The sequence below is a fragment of the Caretta caretta genome, chromosome 14 (assembly GCF_965140235.1).
Source record: "Caretta caretta isolate rCarCar2 chromosome 14, rCarCar1.hap1, whole genome shotgun sequence".
Lineage (NCBI taxonomy): Eukaryota > Metazoa > Chordata > Testudines > Cheloniidae > Caretta > Caretta caretta.
In genome coordinates this window covers 7,219,468-7,242,085 of record NC_134219.1, presented here as the reverse complement: position 1 = coordinate 7,242,085, position 22,618 = coordinate 7,219,468, and the positions used below count along the sequence as shown (strand labels likewise).

The window sequence follows — 22,618 nt, the reverse complement described above, 5'->3', positions numbered from 1 at the left end:
CTTCATCGGATGCATACTGTGGAAACTGCAGCAGATATTATATACACACAGAGATCATGAAACAATACCTCCTCCCACAGTGGGGTGGGAGGAGGTATTGTTTCATGATCTCTGTGTGTATATAATATCTGCTGCAGTTTCCACAGTATGCATCCGATGAAGTGAGCTGTAGCTCACGAAAGCTCATGCTCAAATAAATTGATTAGTCTCTAAGGTGCCACAAGTACACCTTTTCTTTTTGCGAATACAGACTAACACGGCTGTTACTCTGAAACCTGTTATTACACTGTGACATCAAACCCCGCTTTTTTAATACTTACAGTTCATGTAATAAAAACCCCTCTCAGAATGATGCAGACTTGTGATTTTTTATTTTAATCATTATCTTCTAGTTAAAAGTTGCTTTTTATTGCCTCAAAACGTAGCTGAAAGTGAGAGTCTGTCACACTCATCTAGAAAACATATTGTAATCTTTCTGTACTCTCTCCAATAGCCTTTCACTCATGTACCATATGTTAATAAAGACCAACGGTCAGATTCTTAGCTGATGTAAATTGTATAGCTTCATTGATGTCAGTGTGGCTATGGCAGCTTATCTCAGATGAGTATGTGTCCCCAAATTCTGACAGATTCTGCCTACTGTAGAACTCATACCAGGTTAGCTTTTAGATGAGCCAGTGATGGGCTTCATTTATTTGAATGACATTACTACCTAGTGTTAACATGTAGTATTTAAGAAAACGACTTGAGCTAGTGACTTTATTCACTCTAGAAATGTGTTGGTGGTATAAGTGGAGCTGGCAGTGACCCTTATATTTAGGTTTTCTCACACTTTGCATTAATAAAGATACTTAGAATCTTTTTGGGAAGCTCTAAGAGTATTCACAGATAGCATGTGTTTATAAAGTCATAAAGATTAATATAAGAACAAAAGAATGGCCATACTGGGTCAGAGCAGTGGTCCATCCAGCCCTATATCCTGTCTTTTGACAGTGGCCAGTACCGGAGGCTTCAAAGGGAATGAGCAGAACAGGGCAACTATTAAGTGATCCATCCTCTGTCATCCAGTTACAGCTTCTGGCATATTGAAGGTTTAGAGGACACCCAGAACATGCAGTTGCATCCCCAACCATTTTGGATAATAGCCATTGATGGACCTGTCCTCCAGGAACTTATCTAATTTGTACTTTTGGCCTTCACAACATCATCTGCCAACAAGTTCCACAGGTTTGGTTTAAACCTGCTGCCTATTAATTTCATTAGGTGGCCCCTGGTTATCGTGCTATGGAAAGGGGAAAATAATACTTCCCTATCCACTTTCTTCACACCATTCATGATTTTGTAGACCTTTATCATATCCCCTCTTATTTGTCTCTTTTCTGAGCTGAACAGTCCCAATTATTTTTTACTGTCTCCTCATATGTTCCATACCCCTAATTATTCTTGTTGCCGTTCTCTATACCTTTTTCAGTTCTAATATATCTTTTTTGAGATGGAGCAGCAGAACTGCATGCAGTATTTAAAGTGTGGGAATACCGTGGATTTATGTAGTGTCATGATTAGATTTTCTGTCGTATTATCTATCCTTTTCTTACTGGTTCCTAACATTGTCAGCTTTTTTGACTGTTGCTGTGCATTGAGCAGATGTTTTCAGAGAACTATCCATGATGACTCCAAGATCTCTTTCCTGAGTGGTAACGGCTAATTTAGACCGCCTTCATTTTGTATATGTCGTTGGGATTATGTTTTTCCAGAGTTTATTGCTTTGTACTTATCAGTATTGAATTTCATCTGCCATTTTGTTGTCCAGTCACCCAGTTTTGTGAGATCCCTTTGTAACTCTTCACAGTTAGCTTTGGACTTAAATATCTTGAGTAATTTTATATCATCTGAAGATTTTGCCACTTCACTGTTCACCCCCTTTTCCACATGATTTATGAGTATGTTGAACAGCACAGGTCCCAGTACAGATCCTTGGGGGACTCGGCTACTTAGCTTTCTCCATTGTAAAATCTGATCAGTTATTCCTGGCCTTTGCTTCCTGTCTTTTAACCAGTTACTGATCCATCCATCCCCTCTTAGCCCATGACTGTTTACTTTGCTTAAGAGCCTTGGTGTGGGACCTTATGAAAGGCTTTCTGAAGGTCTGGGTACATTATATCAACTGAATCATGTCTGTCCACATGCTTTTTTGACTCCTTCAAAGAATTCTAATAGATCGGTGAGGCATGATTTCCCTTTACAAACCCATGTTGACTCTTCCCTCAATATATTGGTTCATTTACATGTCTGACGATTCTGTTCTTTACTATAGTTTCAACCAATTTGCCTGGTAGTGAAGTTAGCTTATTGGCCTGTAATTGCCAGGATTGTCTCTGGAGCCTTTTTAAAAAATTGAGTTACATTAGCTATCCTCCAATCATCTGGTACAGAGGCTGATTTAAGCAATAGGTTACATACCAAAATGTTTTAAAATAGGGCTATCAAGCGATTTAAAAAATTAATTGTGATTAATCGCACGATTAAATAAATTCACCTAATACAAATACTGTAGTGCAATCTCTTTATCATGAAAGTTGAATTTACAAATGTAGAATTATGTAAAAAGAAAAACTGCATTCAAAAATAAAACAATGTAAAACTTCAGCAATTACAAGTCCACTCAGTCCTGATTTCTTGTTCAGTTTGTTTACCTTTGCAGGAAATAATGTGCCCGCTTCTTGTTCGCAGTGTCACTTGAAAGTGAGAACAGGTGTTCTCATGGCACTGTTGTAGCTGGCGTTGCAAGATATTTAAATGCTAGATACCCTAAAGATTCATGTCCCTTCATACTTCAACCACCATTCCAGAGTACATGCGTCCATGCTGATGACGAGTTTTGCTTGATAACTATCCAAAGCAGTGTGGACCGACTCATGCTAATTTTCATCATCTGAGTCAGATGCCACCAGCAAAAGGTTGATTTTCTTTTTTGGTGGTTCAGGTTTTGTGGTTTCCACATCGGAGTGTTGCTCTTTTAAGACTTCTGAAAGCATGCTCCACACCTCATCCCTCTCAGATTTTGGAAGGAACTTCAGATTCTTAAACCTTGGGTCAAGTGCTTTAGCTATCTTCAGAAATCTCACATTGGTACCTTCTTTGCGTTTTGTCAAATCTGCAGCGAAAATGTTCTTAAAATGAACGTGTGCTGAGTCATCATCCAAGACTGCTATAACATGAAATATATGGCAGAATGCAGGTAAAACAGAGCAGGAGGTATACAGTTTTCCCCCACGGAGTTCAGTCACAATTTTAATTAACACATTTTTTTTAACGAGAGTCATCAGCATGGAAGCATATGTTCTGGAATCGTGGCCGAAGCATGAAGGGGCATACGAATGTTTAGCATATCTGGCACGTAAATACCTTGCAATGCTGGCTATAAAAGTGCCATGCGAATGCCTGTTCTCACTTTCTGGTGACATTGTAAATAAGAAGTGGGCAGCATTATCTCCCATAAATGTAAACAAACTTGTTTGTCTTAGCGATTGGCTGAACGAGAAGTAGGACTGAGGGGGCTTGTAGGTGCTAAAGTTTTGCGTTGTTTTATTTTTGAGGGTAGTTATATAACAAAAAATAATCTACATTTGTAAATTGCACTTTCACGATAAAGAGAGTGCACTCCAGTACTTGTATGAGGTGAATTGAAAAACACTGTTTCTTTTATTTATCATTTTTACAGTGCAAATATTTGTAATCAAAAATAATATAAAGTGAGGAGTGTACACTTTTTTTGCATTCTGCATTGTAATTTAAATCAATAAATTTGAAAATGTAGAAAAACATCCACAAATATTTAATAAATTTCAATTGGTATTGTATTGTTTAGCAGTGCGATTAAAACTGCGATTAATCGCGATTAATTTTTTTAATCACGATTAACTTTTTTTAGTTAATCGTGTGAGTTAACCGATTAATCGACAGCCCTATTTTAAAACTTTCAAATAGAAAACATACCATACTATCTGTAAACTCTCTTATACTTCTACTAGAGTCTAGATAGTCTACAACAAGAGATGAATAAAGTAAGAAAACACTAACTGTACTGTACGAGATTTAGGTACAGTTAAGATACGCAGCAGTGACTTCAGGTAGACAGCCACTTCAGTCTCTAATTCTCTCACAGTTTATTCAGTGAAAACAAACCCCAAACTCTTAAAAATAAAAATAATAATCCTTCCCTTCCAAACTTGACTCCAGTTCAGTACACTGTTTCACCATATTTTACAATCTGTTGCCAAAGCATTCCATGCTCTCAGTTGCTAAGGACCTTGGCATGTTACAGGCTTATCCTGTGAAATGGTGAATAAAGATCTGAGGAAGAGTAGTTTGATAGTATACTCCAGGGGTGGCCAACCTGTAGCTCCAGAGCCACATGCGGCTCTTCAGAAGTTAATATGCAACTTCTTGTATAGGCACCAACTCCGGGGCTGGAGCTACAGGCGCCAGCTTTCCAGTGTGCTGGGGGGTGCTCACTGCTCAACCCCTGGCTTTGCCACAGGCCCTGCCCCCGCTCCACCCTTTCCCGCCCCCTCCTCTGAGCCTGCTGTGCCCTCGCTCCTCCCCGCCTTCCGAGCCTCCTGCATGCCACGAAACAGCTGATCGTGAGGTGCGGGAAGGGAGGCGCTGATTGGCGGGGCTGCCAGTGCATGGGAGGTGCTGGGAGCGGGGTGGGGGAGCTGATGGGGGGTTGCTGATGTATTACTGTGGCTCTTTGGCAATATATATTGATAAATTCTGGTTCCTTCTCAGGCTCAGGTTAACCCCCTTGGTATACTCCATAAACTAGAACAGGCACAGGGGTTTGCCTTTCAATATGGTAGGGAGAGCTTGGACATTTATTTTACCTATTTTGGGGGGCTATGGATGATAAAGGGCCTTGGACTTCCCTATATAGGTTTCTTTTCTGTTTCAGGGTCTTTCAGTGGTAGGTAAAGTAACTGTGAAATCTGTCAATCTTCTGGGGGTGTCATCTAAGGGTCGTTTCACTGGTAAGCATTGGGAAAGACGTTTCTGTGTCTGCAATTAAAGTACTACCACCCACACCTGATGTCCCATTTTATAAAGGGACGTCATGCCCTAGGCTCCTGCTATTGTCCATTTTTTCAGAATTTACTAGTGCAGTTCTAGCATGGCGATGGAATTATTTTCCTGGCAGTTCCTGATTTATTGTCACTCATTGAAGAGTAAGGAAGAAGCCAAAGTGTTTGACCATTCATCTTATTTGGATATTGGCGAGAAGAAGGGAAAGTATTTTATAATGCACAAACCACCTCCATAACATTTTTGGCACAGTCTAGTTATAGAAGATCGTGTCTTTCAAATGATTCAGGTAAATGTAATTTGCTGTTTGCTCACTAAATTGCTTATATAGACATGCTGGGTATTGTTTTGTTGTGTCAAGTAAATATATGGCAGTTGTTGACTAATTTAGGGTATTATTATAAAGAGGGCATGTTTGAATCAGCTAAGTGAACAAGCTAGCAATGTCAGACTGAATCAGAATCAGCTTCATCAATTCCGAGAGGCCCAGAGAGTTGATGGGATTGAATTTCTCATTAAAATTGCACAACTCTGAATATACCAAAAAACATTTTTTCATTTAAAACTGCTTAGAACTTAGATCCAGTCCTTTAGTTCTTATTCATGAGATGTGCTGCTTACTCATTCAAGGAGTCAAATCAAAGTCCATGTGACAACTCATGTAAATGGAGGTGACAAGATTAACTCATATGGATGCCAACTTCCTAAAGAACTAATGGCATTGTCATTGAACTGTTGATTTGTTTGATTGTATTCTGTTCTCAGAAAAATTAGGAAAATGTCCTCTCCTTACTTTTCAGTTCTACTGTGTTTAAAGGAAATCTTAGAATCTTAAGAAGGTGTATATTACAGTATTTACTATTCAGATTCAAGGCGGAGAATGGTCTATAAAATTGTGATTTTTTTGATGAATGATTCTTTAACTATTCTAAAAAAAAATGAAAAAAAGCTAAAATTTTGGACATAGTATTCTCATTTTAGCAGTACAGCATTTAATTTTTGGGGATCAGTCTGTAATAAACTCCGGTGACCATATTAACTTGGTTTCATATACCTGAAGCATTTGGACTGTGGTAGAAGCGTGTAATTCATGAGCATTAGGAAAGGGTTCAATGTCTATTTTTCCCCCTCTAATTGCATAATGGTTAGAAATACTCTATTGGGTCAGATAGACTCTTCAGGCATAAAGCACTGGAAAGAATTCAGTAGAGGAAGTTGAGTTTTCATTAAGCACAAATTGCACTAGGTTTTTTGTTTTTTTTAGTTGACCCCCATTAAATGTGGAACTGTAGTTTGGTGCAGAAAGGCATTTCTTCATAGAACAGGTAGAATGTCAAATTCTTTTCTGTTCATTCTTGTTTTTTCCTCATGAAAAGTGCTTAGCACATGAACGAGAGGGGGTTTTTCCCTCCATAAATATATTAAGAAAATGCCATAGGATTTATAGATCTGCTAACGTGGAATTACAGTAGAATATTAATAGGATTTGTGGGTATGACAGATTGGGATTTCTATCATTCACTTTCAGAGCTCTTGAGGTCATTTGGTACTTGACTAATTACTCTGTTAACATCGTTTTGGATATTGAACAATTTTAATGGTCTTTTTGGTAGCTCAAATTACATATTTGAACTGGGTCTGCTATCTTCACTTTTACACAGATGTTCAGTTTTCCATATCATATGTTATCTGATTGGTGGAAAGAGGAGTAAAAAGGAAACGCAAATTAGTGTAGAAAATAATCTACTATAACAACTAAAACACTTGAGAGAATATATTTTCCAATGTTTGAAACTGAAGTAAAGTTTTACATACAAGTGAGATGAATTTGAGAGCTGATCTGCTAATCTCTAAAAGTTAAACAGATCATGTACAAAGTGTTTTAATATACTTAATAGCAACCAAAATTGCTTGAGTTGACCAATCATAGGGTCATTTTCCCTTAACGTCTGTCAAATTATGCAATATAGAATTTTGGTATAAAGCATAGAGCTGTCAGACTCATAGAAATATTCCAGAAGGTGGAGGGGTTTTTTTTAAGTAAATGGGCCCCATTTACATTAGTTCTTTGATGTTAAATTCTTTGCTGCACATCAGAGAACAGTTGCTTCTTCCCTGAAGCAAGTTTTCATTTTCTCTCTCCCCTTCCTCCCTTCCCCCACTTCTTTTTTCTTGTTTTAAGTTTGCTTACACTTCTGTCAAGCTAATTAGTGAGCATCAACTTGTATGTGACCATTATTTGACTAGTTTTTGAAAAGTGATTAGTTCTAAGCTAGTTTATTAAACTAGTTAATTAAACCTGTTTCTCTGTCAGTGCACTGGGATATATATACATAAAACACCCTCTAGAGTTCAGGGGAGCTGTCCTTTTAAATCATCTGTATTTTAAAGAGAGACTAAGGATGAAATCTTTGCCCAGATCAATGGCAAAACTCCCATGTATTTCAAGAGGGGCAGGATTTCACCCTAAATCTTTAAATATCATAACCTCTTAGCCATCGTATTTATTTTTACTGCAGCAACTAATTTGTTTTCCATTAAATTGACTTACAGTAATTAAAACTTCAGTTATATACCACTATTTTTTTTATCTGGAAGTCACTATTTGAAGGCTGAAAGATTTGCATTGATATTGTTTATGCCTATCTGACCTCTTTTTTATTAATTCAAAAAAATCATTGCTCTAACATACATTGATTCTGCAGTGTGTTCCATCAAGTCCTGTAGGTGCTATGTGCTCTCAGCTCATATAGTCTTCAGTGGAAGTTGAAGGTGCTCAGCCCCTACAGAATTCACTGAGTTCCTTGAGCCCATAACCACTGGGAAGTTGTGGTTTATCATACTCTTCATAAAAGTAAATAGGAAATACTAGCATAAAGCAAATTATTATTTTAGCAGCAGTTCATTATTTGTTCTTAATTGTAGGTGTTGCCGAAATTGCTTGTACGGTTGAATGCGATATCCTTATACCTTGGAAAAGGCCAATTTCTGACAGATTCTGTACTCTGATTGTCTACAGTGCATTCATTAATGACAGACCACTCTGCAGAATGCTAGAAAATCAAATCCCAGGAAACTGACACCTCTTGGCATGGATGTCCACAAGAATACTTATGGAGTGGGAAGAATTAAAGAAAATGGGCTGTTCTTATGTCTGACTTGGCGTAATAGTGACTTGTAATAATTTGATGGTATGTCAGCCAATCAATTAATTGACATCTATTTCTCTTCATAGAAAGATACCAGTTGCTCTGCTGGCAGTGACTAAAAAAGTAAAAGTTAGGCAATGAAAATTATTAAATGAAATATGCTTCATAAAAGCAATAACATATGGATTTTGAGTCATTAATAGTTCAATGAAAACCAACAGGTGACTTAACTGATAGTCATTTGCATAGCCCTTTTTTTTACTTCACTTTTATCTAGCTATAATTTGTTTTGTAAAGAGATATTGTAAAATAGATGCTGGAAGCATAGTCTAGGAGTGGAAGCCAGGAGCTATTGAGATCTAGGGGCAGATTTATAAAGGTATTGAAGCACCTAAAGATGCTTTCGGACGTTGATTCACTCCATGGCCTTGGGGCACTTACCTTCTTGTCCAGTTTCCAGGTTTATAAATTGGGGAAAGCATGTGGGTTTGGATCAGTTAGTTAGTATTCAGAAAGCTCTGTGAAGATGCCAAGTGCCATGTATTTACTAAATACAGTTTTGAGGTCAGATTGTCTCACGTGAGATTCATGTCTGTGTAACTCTCTTGACATCGGTAATGTTACTCTTACTTTACACTCAAGTAAGAGAAGGAGTGGGCCAATTATTTCAGATTTTCTTTGTGTAGAGACCATTTCAAATAATACTTTTGTCTTCATGTACAAATTAGACTATATTTACAAGTGACCAGATTTACAAGCTACAAAGAACGGCAAATGAATGGCAGATTTCTGTCATGTCATTCCAGTAAACAGTATTTGGCAGACTGAAGCAGTTAGTAGGTGACCATGATGATAGGTGCAAATTAATAGGATGAAAGTCTATTTGGTTATATTCATACTACTTACATTTCGAATACTATAAAGCTACAGGCAACTTTACAAAGGAATTTTACTTTAGTCCTACTGTTAAGGCGATAATATTTAAGTCTGTAGTCCCTGTTATCTGAAGTAATGACTCCCTTTCCCTTAGGATAGTCCACATTGTAACTTCCTCAAGACCATCTAAACCAAGGGGTGTTTCAAGAATTTTTTTGGAGCCCTTAGAGTGTGGCCACCAATTCTTGCTGATGGCCGCTCTGACAATTTTTCCTAAAATACTTCATTAACTTTAGGAAAAACAAAAAACATGCAATATACATGTCCAAATCATTGTAATTTTCTTATGTAGGTTTTTATTGCAGACTCAATAATAAAAATAACGTACAGTTGTCTTTGTTCTTTACTGGACCTAAACAGAATATAAACAAATAATGTGTTTTGCATGTTCTTGTCTTCTTTGTTGTTGTTTCTTGTGCTTTTGGGCGGCTTTTTTTTTTTTTAAAGACTTGCTAGGTAATAAGTCTGTTTCTGTGAAAAGTGATATTTTTATGTTTGTTAACACTGCTTCCTCGCCGCCCCCATCACTGCCCAGGAGGCTGTGGCCACACGAAAAGCCCCTTGTGGCCACATATGAGAAACACTGCTCTAAACAGATGACGACGCATTAATGTTTGGATAGGATTTTTTGCACAATTAGAAAAATGTGTATTTCAAATATAAATACTAAGCTCTCACCAAATAGCCTTTTGCTGTCTCTGCCCCATCCGCCCCAATTATTTGTTATCTAATCGAATGTCATAGTGCTACATTGGGGCTGCTTTGCACAGTTGTACTGGTGCAAAGCAGCCCTAGCGAAGGTTTCTTACTGGATATGGGAAATCTGTGGCTGCTAGAGTGGCTTCTTCTTCACCCTCCCAGCTGCTGACTTGGGGAATCTAGTTGGGTTCCCTTATTCTCAGCAGGTCCACAGGTTCTGAAATGATCCCTGGGGTTCATTGGCAGTCCACATAAATTTGAGTAATCTTCAGCCGTAGGATTGGGGATGAGGGGAAAGAAAGAATGAGGGAGTGCAAAGGTGACAGGGTGGTCTTTGCATCCCCAGTGCCTTCTCCTTTGCCCCCACCAATCTTGCATCAAGAGCTCCTTAGCTACAATGGAAAATTAGGGCCCATAAATGTACTTCACAGTGGAGTTTGTAACAGAGGAATAGGATCGCTCAATATAGTAATAAATCCCTGTAATGTTCGATGTAATAAGTGATTGATTTCATAGTTTAATGCAAGAGAATTGCCTCAATGCAGTTTGCTTTTGCTAATGCTTATGTTGCCTCTTCTGATTGCTCTAAAAGCTGCTGCTTGTCTTCTGCTGGTGACAATCTGAACATTCTGGCGGCAGGGTTGGGTGCTTACAGCCAGTCTTCACATGCCATCATGGGGAAGATCAATTTCAGAGCTAAAAAGCTAGAGTTGCTAGTGTAGATGATCCCAGACACTATCACCTGCTGCATGGCACAGGAATCTTAAAGGAGGATGAAAATAGATTTTAAAAAGCAGACATAGATATGCAGTGAGGTCCTGCACTTTATTCCACCATTGAAATATTATCTGAGTGATGATTGAATAACTTAGCCATGCTAGCAGTAAACAAACCAGTGTTTATCCACCTCATTTTCTTTGCCTAGAAGTAGAATCTTTGGGTCTGTGAGGATGAAGGAAAAAACTGTAGGCAATATGAAAAGGAGTACTTGTGGCACTTTAGAGACTAACAAATTTATTTGAGCATAAGCTTTCGTGAGCTACAGCTAACTTCATCAGATACATTCTCACGAAAGCTTATGCTCAAATAAATGTGTTCGTCTCTAAGGTGCCACAAGTACTCCTTTTCTTTTTGCGAATACAGACTAACACGGCTGCTACTCTGAAACCTGTAGGCAATATATATCCTTTAATCTGTTTGTGCCACTCTCACTGGCATCAGTATGACTTCCATGGATTGAAGGCAGTATATGACCCTAAGTATGCACGCTACACCTGTATACCTTATCTTTTGATCGTTAACCGACCTTGTTTTGCATGTGGTTTGTTGATGTCTCCAAACAGTGGGAGATTTTGAATGCCATATGTTCTGCAGTAACCAGGCAAAACAGGGTGAGTTAAGGACAAAATCATAAACTTGGAATTTCTTGCTGTTATAGGCAGAGGTAGGAGCCTTAACATTTCATAGAAACCCTGCCACATTTGAAAACTAAAAGATATATTTTACCAGAACCAACTCTACTTGTTATTATCTTTCTTCTCCGCTTTTGCTCATTAAGATATTTGTTTATAAATAGAAACTTTGACGTACATATGTAACTTTCTGTTGCTGACTCATTCAGGAGAGTTATAATCTAGTGTTTATGATGTCAGAACTAGAGCTGGCAAATAATGGATTTTTTGGTTTGCTGCTAATGCCAAAATATAGGCAAAAAGCTTCATTTTGGATCAAATGACAAACATTTTTTTCTAACTGTTTTGGTGAATTAAAAAACAATATCAAGTCAGGTCAAAACGTTTCTTTTTGAACTGACATTCTTATGAAAGCAAAGGAGTAATTCATAAAATTCTGGGACGGGGACCTCCTTTATAACCTTTTGCCCAATGGTTAGGGTTCTATCCTGGAATGTGGTAGACACAGATTCAGTCCCCCCCTTTTGCCTAATATGGAGAAGAGATTTGAACTTGGATTTACTATATTGCATAAGAGTGTCCAAGCCACACAATCTATAGGATATTTTGGTGTGAGTCTTTGTCAATCTCTCCTGTTGAAGCTGTACCACATTTTATAAATAATTAAATTGTTATTGGAGCAGGGACTTGGGTCTCCTACATCTTAGGTGAGTGCCATAACTGTCAGGCTGTAGTGTCTCACTCTTTTTATTTTCTCATTCTCATTCTCTCATTTATTTGCGAAAAAAAATAAAAAGTCCACCTAGGTCTAATCAGAATGGACCACAAGGTAAGTGGTTATAATGCCACTAAAACAGGACCATAGTTCTATTGAGTGAGTTAGGCAGGAAGAATGGAATGATTAAAAGTTGTTTTCTCTTTACACACAAATATCTTGTTTATCAGCAATGATGTTACTGAAAAGTAGATGAAAGATTTTGGTAACGCACAGTGTTTTTTGGACTTTTCTGGAGTATGTTCCCATAATTGGTTGCTACGTTTTAAGTTCCTTTATTTTTAATAGTACTATTGTATTTCATGAAAAGAAAAGAAAATTCAGTTTTCATTCACATAGTATCCAATATTTTAAACATCGTATAATGGAGGCTCTGGTTCTAATACTATTAAATTGTTTGTATTCGATGTTCCATTGAAGTCAGTACAGGTTTACGTAGCATCTATAGTTTGGATATAAACAGTATGGATTATAGATGTATGAAAACTTGTTACAAACCTACAGTTGCTTTTTAAAGCTGAAAAACTATAACAAGGCCATAAAATATTTTGTTTTACTGCAAGACTCTACACTGGTAATATAAACTAAGTGCATATAACGTTTTCATAATAAAGTCATTTTTAAATAAAGTTTGTCTTAAAACATGTGAAACTAAACAAAAACTACCATGGCTTATTGAATTTAAGCCCTTTTACTATGAAAATGCACATAATAGCTGATGTTTCAGCCAGATGTGAATTACAGAAGTTATATAAAGCACATAAAAACTTAGGTTTTAGGGCCATTAACTGCATTGACCCTGTTGTCCATTGCTGTGAAGTTAGACCTTAATGAATACAGTCTGACCGTCCAAAGGGTTGTTACCCAGTTTGATTCCTCTTCATCATTGTTTCTGAAATATATATCACCTGAAAGTGAGAAAATATGCTAAATACAGAAGCAGCTTATGTTTCACATAGTACATGATAGAACTGGGCTATTATGACAATTGGACCCAGTTTTGAAACAATCCGTGAAAACTGATGCTTGTTTTCACCATTCCATTTTTAGTGTCCTCATTTGTCACAATACATTTAATTTCAATCCTAAACTATATTCTCTACATATAGTTATATGTAAGCACTTCATAGTAAAATTACCCTGCACAAAGCCTAAGTAAAAGCGCTTTTGCACAGCCATGTTCCATGTGTTGGCAAGGGATAGATTTGCGTTCCCAGGCTACAAAGCAACATCCCATAGTCAAAGATCTCAAATGAGTATGGGTGCAGGTTCTGTGCAACATGGGGTTGTGTCATATGTTCTGGACTAACATAAGATAATTGAAGTGGATCCCCAGTGTGTCACCATAAGTTTTTTTAAAAAATCAGTTTGATTGACCAGTGTGATATAACGTTTAGGCTTCAACATGGAAAACTCAGAGAAAGTTTAGGCTTGAACATGGATATAAAAATGTGGGGTAAATTGATGAATTTAAAGAAAAGCAGTAAATGAGCTACTAAGGGTTGGTTTTCACTTCTGATTCCATCTTATTAAAGCTGTTAGGATGTCTTTAGTTTTAAAAAATTAAATACAATAGTTAATTTTAAATCAGGTTACTATAAACAGTATTATAGAGGTTTACTCTGCTAGGAGTAAAGCCTTGACATTTAGCAAGTTTCTTTTTCAGATCTTTTTGGTCATTGTTTGTCAAACTGGCTGCCCCAGCTCGGTTCAGTGTGGACTAACAAGTTCTAATATGTTTGTGAAGGTTATGGGTATGTGTGGCTGTGTGTGTTATTTATTAAGATTTCTTCTTTGGGTTCAAGAGGTTATAAAGTTGACTGTATGAGAGATGAAGTCCTCCAGTCTCAGGCTGATTAAGAGTGAACACAAGAGTAATGTGACACTCTTTGCACTGTCTTGCTAACACCTCTCTCTCTCTACGCGCACACACACACACTATCCATATGTATGTATGTATGTATGAAAAATCTTTAAGAGTAAAAAGTAACTTAATCTTTCTACTACTGTAAGTATTTTTTTTAATTTGCCCTAAAGATAAACAGCCAGTTACAATAATTTTATGATGCACAGTGTGGCAATAAGTGATCTGAAACCAGAAGACTATTAAGGAAAAAAGTGTTAAATACAGAAAAAAGTGTAGATTGGAACAAACTGTGTGATGTAGATGCTTCCACACAACAAATTCTTCTACAATTAACCTATCACTATGTCATATATTGACTAGGACTGAGCGGACCCCATATTCAGTAGATGACCTAAATTAGATAAACAGATTACTTTTAAATGTAATTCACCTGTTATTTCAGAATCTTCGTTTACTTCACTTCAGGAACACAGTACAGTATTTAGAGAAATTAATAGGATCTTAGGCACAGATGTAGAGGTAGCGTATCCAATCATGATATAGAATACTTGATTAGTCCTTCAATTAAATGGTAACATTCTCATCTCCCTTGGACTTAAAAATTATACTCATTCACTAGAAAAGTGTTTCTGATGGTCCTTTAGAGCAGTGGTATTTCATACCATGCAATAGTTAAATATGGAAACATCTATGCATCTTAGAACTTTGAACTAGTTAAATCTGAAGAAATTTGGGATTTAAAAATGAAATATTTTGGTGAAATATAAATTTTCTTAACTGACTAATATATTTTACATTAAAAATAGCATTTAGAAGGGCATTGATTTTAAAGGTTTCATATTCTACTAGAATAACTGTTTCACATTTTCTGTACTATTTTAATGTATATTCATTAAGACTCTGATCTTGCAGACTTACGCATGTCTGCAACTTTAAGCATGTGTAGTCACATTGAAGTAAATCAGACAATTCACTTGAGTGAAGATACATGCATATGCATTCACAGGATTTGGAGCCTTAAATCCCAGTCTTGCAACTGGATCCACACAGGGCCCCTACGCCCATACAGAGCCCTGTTGGCTTCAGCAGTGCTCCACATTGACACTGGGGTCTGCCTGCACAGAGCCAGCTGCTGCATTAGGGCTTTGTGATGGATTCTGTTCTCTGTCGTGTTGTGAACAGAGCTTTTTGCATAAGATCACTTTGAAAGGCTGCTCACCGTAGTCTTGCTTCAAAACTCAGCTTTCAGAGTACTCTTTTACTGAAAGATACATTTTTCTCAGATGTTTAGCCTCAGATTTTAGAACCCAGAATACGAGAACCATTAACAGAACATTTATGAGGAAACATTTTGAGACAGGTCTATTGGATATAGTACAGCAATGGCTTTTAAAACTCCAACCCATTTCAGAATTGTGTCCTTAGTCTGGATGAAAACTAATGGTGAATTTAAAAGCTGTGTTTTTTTTTTCATTAGATTACAGTTACACCTGCTTCTCAATTACCTGTGATAAAAGAGTGGCCTTGTTTCCAATTTTGTTTTATTCCTTATCTTTGAGATATGAAAGATATGCCAGAAGGTGGAAAGAGCTGTGTGTCAGAGGGCCCAAATGGTTCTGATGCATCTTGGGTTTGATTTTCAGTTTAATAGCAGCAGTCTTAAAAAAGAATGTAAGATTTGACAAAAGGAGCTTGCAGACATCAGCTGGCACATGAAATCATATAATACATGTCACACTGAACCCTCACAGCTTCCACTGGAACTTGTGGCTTTTTTCTTCCCTTTTTTCCTCAAACAGAGATGAAGTCATCCTGATAAACTTCTCTCTCTTTCTCCTCCTCCTTTTTTTTTTATCCGTAGAAGCCTTTATGTTTTTCTAATAATTGGCAGCAGAGGTACAATTTTTCCTCTCTTTTAAGTGATGAATAGTTGGCCCTAGATCAAAGACAAGCCCTTGTGGTTTTCTGGCTGCCACAAAAGGGCGTTGGAATTGGCACAGATCCCAGCTGCTTAGTGATAGGCATGTAGATGAGGTGCCAAGCGTAGGGGTCAGTGGCAAAGTGTCTGTACACATTCTTCATCTGAGCTAATCTGGTTTCCTTTTGTGTGTGTGTGTCTATTTCAGGCCAACAGCAGGTTGAAGCAGATTGAAAAGGAATACAGTCAGAAGTTGGCCAAATCTTCACAGGTAGGCAACATGAAAACAAAAACCTCAAATTAGTAAGCTTGGTTTGGAAATGAAAAATGTATTTACTTCTATTCTGGAACTTCATTTTTCTTATGTCCCTGCTACTCCCCCAAAATCAAATATCAATTGCCTTTCCCAAATTTTATTACTTAAAAAAAAAAACAGAAAATTAAATGGATCAGTTAAAGCCTTTTTTTAAGCTTGCTGTTTCTTAGCTATTGGGAGTCAGATCCTGCCGGGAGCATGAGCACCATTGACTCCCACTGCCAGTTAATGAGAACTCAGGTAAAATTGGCCCTGTATGCAGGCCTGCATAACCATGCATCTTGTAAAAACAGCAAAGGTTGCTTGCATAATCATAAAGTGTATAGGCTATTACAAGGTGGTTCTTGGCCACGTATCTGATGACAGGATTTGAGCCCAACTATGCAGTTTTGATGTTCACCGTTTGTAGGGCTTTAACCAATCCAATCATTTTGCTGAATGCTGACACAGCTTTTTAACATCCAAAACATTTTAAAAGAATTCTAGATTACATCATGACATAAAAGCTAACTGCTTTTTCTTAATGGAGGGAGTTTTTGTTCATTAATGTAAAATGGTTTTTTGATGACCCTTGACGTGGGAACTGAAAATATATATTCAATTTACCCTTACAGTTAAAGTCAATCAAAAAAATGGCAGTCGTAAGCAATTCTTCACAATTGCTTTTGAGAACTTTAAACCTTCATTTTAACTTGTGCATGGAATTGAAACCTAGGCTACATCTACATTGCAGACTTCTGCTGGACCAGCTAGGTTGATCGGGGGAGTGAAGAGGTGTGACCCATGACTGAGATAGCTAGTCCAGCAAAACCCTCTAGTGTAGATGCAGTTACAGAGTCAAAACTGCGCTTTTACTGGTATAGCTTCCTTTGCTTGGTGCAGGAGGAGGTAGTGGTAGAATAAACTATACCAGGAAAAGCACAGCTTTGTCCGTATAAGCTGCGCCAACAGTAGGAGCACTTAGCCAGTGTAGTATATTGGTACAGCATACCAGTAAAATGCTCCTAGTGCATGGTTTTAGACAATGATAGAATATGTAGATGCAATTGAAGGTTAAAATTTTAATAGTGTAAAAACTGTCATGAGGATTTGCATGTAGCCATCATTCTTCTCTGAGAAGCAAGAGTCTCACAACTACAAATTAAGACTTGTTTGGTTATAAAGGTTTATTCTCAGCAAAAGTAATATTGGTCAAATATTCCCTTAATGCCAACAAATATAAGGAATGTTTCAAGGTTCCACATACTAGGCAGTAACATGGAAGTTTCAAATCATCTCTTTTACTGTTAAGCCAGAAACATGTTGCAGTTTATTAATAATAATGAGTCTGAATTTTTACCTTCAAAAGTCTTTCTTTTCAAAGTAACATCACCAAAACTGTGGACATAAATACCGTGGTGGGATATGATAGGACTCTCAAGTCTGCTGCACTAAAAACTTAGGGCACTATACATTTATCAAAAAACTTTGTAAATATGTTTTATATAGTTATGTCTAGATAAATAATATGCATTTCTAATATAATCTAAATGCATATTTCCTGTGCATGCATTTACATGAAAGTGGGATGAATGACTAGAATGCCAACTTTAAAAACTTCCTTAAGAGTCTTTTTATAAAATCCTCTTGCATTTGTTATGTCACCACGAAGAGAAATAAAAAGAAAACCTCAAAAATAGATAGATATAATCCAGAAAGTTTGACATCAATGTAAAGAAATTCAGGCCTGAGTTTAAAGTTCCATTAGCTACTAACTCTGTAATACCTTGCTATGTCTATGGCAGGTGGGGGATATCTAAACAGCTCTGAATATGTAAAGGTATAAACATCAAGGAGGGAGAGAAATAGCTTAGGATGTTACAAAGAGAGTATATGAGTAATAAGGAATAAAACTGTGAAACTAAGATAATGAAAATTTAAACTGAAGATCAGGACAAACTTCATAGTAATGAAATTTATTAGGCTATGGAATAGTCTCCCAAGATAAGTGGTTTGAGACCCATTTAATGAGACTGGACATTGCATTAACAAATATACTATAAGGAATGTCCTTTATTACAGGGAGTTGGACTAGATGACCTAATCAATCTTTTACATTTCTACTTTTGGTGATTCTGTGACAACCATTGTAAGGGGTTTCTAAACAGTGGCTGATTTTACAGACCGTACATTGTATGCTACAGTTATTTGACACAATGGTAGAATTAAAGATGGGATTTCATTCTGAATTCCTTTACTTTTGTGGGTTTGAATCAGACCCTTAGTGTTGTTTGAATATATTTTTTGTAGCTTAATGTTAATAATAGGTCATTTGTAACTTTCATTTGGTTATGTTGCTGACATCAGCCTAATCTTACTCTCTGTGGCCTCTTGGAATATTCACTTTTAACACCCACACAAAGAAGATATTCCCGGAAATTCTCTCTGAAGTTTATACAGAATAAACAATTAGATTTTTTTCCCTGAGAATTACTGCCCAAAGCCATTCCTTGTCTGTCAACTTTTGTCAAGATTTTCTTAAAACATTTTTAAAATGTTTATGTATGTCCAGGTTCTTAATCCAGTAAACTTCTAGTAGAGGAAGTCTACCAGTATGTCAGTGCTTTCCTCTCCTACTGCTGCATTTTAACCAACTTATTATTTTTTGTTACCCAAAATAAAATGGACAAAATTCAGCAGATACATAGTGATATAACTACCCATTGGTTGTAAATGGCAAAATAATATAATTTATACTTATTTGGTATTTTCTGTCAAACGAGTGCAATTTACATTTGTTACCACCCTCTTCTTCTTCCATTTTAAATACCCCGTAAATGCCAGTTTGGTGCTAATTTTCTGACCCACTCTACCATTTATATTGCTGCTGAATTCAGACTGTAAACTTTTAGTGGAGTTGTATTTGCTCAAATTAGCTCTACATTTGTGCCCATTGATTTTACTGGTAGAAAACGTTATCTCAGTATTTAAATATAGAATTGAACATTTCTAAAGGACTGGATAGCAAGTTCTTATGTAGGTTCTTATATTGCTCCATATCATCTGGTCATTTATAATCTTTTTTTACCTTTTCAAAGATAATTTCCTTGTTACTGCAGGCACCTAATAATACCCAAATAATGTAAAACTTAATTTTCCACATAAAGGAGAACATTTTTGATCATTTATCATTCTTGATAGATATTGCCTTTCTCTTAATTTACATTTGTATTTTACAGAAGTTACTGATATTTATACCCCATAATGTTCCCTGCTCATGTAGATGCAGGAATTAGAGATTCCTCCAATATCCGTGCCCTTATGTTTTTACGGACAAGTTAGTTTGCCCCTTAAAAATTATGAAAGCATTAAGTCTAATCAGTTGTCACTTAAATAAGGGTTCAAAGGGATACTGTCCATATGAAACTGGATACTGATAAAAGTTTAGATTATTAACAAGATAGGAAGTGTTAATTTTGCAGTTTATGTCATTTGTATATTTTGGCATTTCTGTCCACTGTGACTGAAACTGGCAGGATCAGTTTCACTTTTTATTTATAGTCTATCTCACTTCCTGGTTTTCATCCATTAGCAAACTGTAGGGAAATGAATTCACAATACGTTCATTCAAAAAATTACTTCCCTTCGCCTCTCCCCATGATTCCAATATTTTTATTTAAAAATATTTTATAACATTATTTATAATCCTATCAGATATACATCTGAAAGCTCCAGTTTTTCTCCTAAATAAATTAAATAGTGTGGCCTTAAAATAGTTGTGTCTCTTCACAGTCTAGGGGCCCAGTCCTGCAAACACTGAAGCATGTGTGAGTAGTACAGTACTACTGGACCATATTATCACTGGACTATTCATATGCTTAAGTGTTTTCAGGATTGGACTCTATGGCCCTAATAGAGCAGTTTATCTTTAATCACATCAGTAGTTGCATTGATGTCAATGGGACCGCTCTCATGCTTAAAGTTAAGCATGTGCTTAACTGCTTTGCTGGATCAGGCCACGTGTGTCTAAGCATAGCTTTCTATAATATATGCCCCCAAAGTGTGGCTTAATATGGCTTTCTACAGTGATAAAAAGGGTAAAACAACTAGATTTCAGATAGTCAACAAATCATGGGTGTTTCATGTAAAAAGTCCATGGGCATTGAACCAGACCTCAAATTTATTGTTAAATAAAATACATTACTCCCAACAACACAGGGATGCCCTGTCGAGTTTAACATTTCAGTGAAGTATGTAAAGTACAACTTTTTCTTATCTACAGTATCAACTATGATATACCTTTCAAACAGACAAAGAGCTATTAGCATGTTTATTTCAGTGTTCTTTGATTGTTATATTGTTATTTATATTGTTATTGTAGAAAGTTCTGAAGCCCTGCTAAAAATCCCAACAAGTCATTTCAATGAAGTGGAAAACTGGAAACATCTTATATGTTTGAGATCACAGATGTGCTTTGTTCTGAGGAGTAAATATTATGGAATGTTATAGTGGAAAACTCTTCCAAATATTTTGTGTTCAGCAGTTTTATGCCATTCACAGTTTTATTATATTCCTTTCCTCTGTGTGGAATTTCATGCTTGCCAGTGTGTAATATGTTAATTTAAAATATTTAGTTTGCACAGTGGAGTTTGCCAACTCCATTCTTGTGTCAAGTATAAATACATGCAAAATACATACCTCTCACTGAACAAGGAGTTTTAGCATGCTGTTTTCTTTTTAGATTGTAGCTGAACTTAAGACAACCATTTCCTCTCTGACAGAGGAGAGCAGCCGGCAGCAGCTTGCTGCAGAAAGGCGGCTCCAGGATGTTGTACAAAAGTTTGAAGATGAGAAGCAGCAGATGATTAGAGATAATGACAGAGCAATCAAGGTAATCTGCGGAGTTCAGTCACTGATGCTAGTAGCTGTTTTTGTGTAATTAAAATTTGAAATCATGGCAGTAGGCAAATGAATGCAGGTATCATTCTTGTTCATACAGCATTTAGTAATTACATTCACTGGACTTTGACTTTGATGTATCCAGTGACTCAATCTAACTTTCCTCTAGCAGTTCATATGCCTGCATAAAAAGTCACTTTTTGGCAAGTCCAATCCATTTACATGAAGCAAATGTTTGAAACTACCCTGTTCTTTTTCTTGGAGACCTAGTTTAAGATATTCTCATATAAACTCATTCATATATTTAAGCATGTTTTCAGCATGATTCTGTATGCATTTATAAATGGTCCGGATCTACAGCTGCTGTAATCAGCACTGCCCCAGTGACTTCAGAAGAGCTATACTAGTTTGCACTAGCTCAGAATCTGGCCCACTTGCTCAACTTCTGAATTAGGGCCTTGGTTCAGCAACATATCCATTGCCAAATTCAGCACATGCTTAAGGGGTTTGTTGAATAGGAATGGAATTAAGCACATCTTTAAATATATATTCTTTTGTACCAAACTCTTTCATTATATTTCTGCATAATATAAAAATAATAGTTAAATTCTCCAGTCTTTTTTCTTTTCTTTTTTAAGCTTTGAAAATCTGATCTTGAGACATAGCCTTATTCCCAGTGACTTCAGAAATTATGTTTACATAAGCAGAAGTGCATTTTTCCTGGTTTTTGATGCTCAGATGGTAGGAAGTTTCTAGTTAAAGCATTTTCCTCCCCTTAGAACAGAGTACAGCAGATGAGTTTCTGAACCTAGCAACATTTAATCTGTGAGGGTCTGCACCTAAAATTCATAAATAAACATAGTTTAAAAGGAGAAACCTCTTCTTCCTATGTTTGTAAGAAAGGCTTTTGTTTGTATTAAACAAAAAAGCTGTTTTGCTAGGGGAAGGGGCTTGGGCTATATGAGAGAGCTCTACAGAAGTTTACTTATCAGAACCAGGCTACAGCTGATCTTGTACTCCATATTTTAACAATTTGCGTAATGAAATTCTCATTGACATTGCTATCTTGTCTACACAATGTTCCCTTTCACTTTGTTTTCATAAATTGTTTCATGATATTTTTCCTGTATGTTTGTGTAAAGGGAGGAAAGTTTTCTTTGCTATCATTCTCTAGTCTCTTCTGTTAATGGTGTTAGTATATAGATGTTGATTGTAATCTCTTACGTAAATCTGATTATTACAAGTAGCTCTTATTAGCTCAGTGACCCCCAAACCAAGTATAGTTAAGGCACATGTTACAATTTTTTGGAACATAATTTATTTTTAAATGAAGAAAACTATGTATTAGTAGTAGTCTAATCAAGAATCTCTCATCTTAAAAGTGACTTTTTGAATGTACAAGAAACCCTGTGACTTCAAAGGGTGCTCTAAATCATCAGAAATATGCATATATTAAACAATTCTCATGTATTATGTGCCCTAGAATGGCATATGTTGAAAAAAAAAAAAAGTCTCCCAAAATGCTTATCTATTTTCTTCTGAGGATCTGTTACTTTTCAGCAAATTACACTGTTAAACTTATGGCA

General features: G+C 36.5%; 1 protein-coding gene across 7 annotated transcripts in view; it reads left to right on the top strand.

The window, feature by feature from the left end:
- The window catches only part of CEP112 (centrosomal protein 112), a 361,941-nt gene that overhangs the window by 232,971 nt on the left and 106,352 nt on the right, over window positions 1-22,618 (top strand). For all 7 annotated transcript variants that reach the window (XR_007352397.2, XM_048817467.2, XM_048817466.2 and 4 more), the window contains 2 exons: window positions 16,047-16,109; window positions 20,875-21,024. Coding sequence is in view for 6 of the 7 variants with exons in the window: in XM_048817467.2 (XP_048673424.2) it covers window positions 16,047-16,109; window positions 20,875-21,024 (213 nt within the window). In the remaining variant the exon portion in view is untranslated. The remainder of the gene's footprint in view (window positions 1-16,046; window positions 16,110-20,874; window positions 21,025-22,618) is intronic.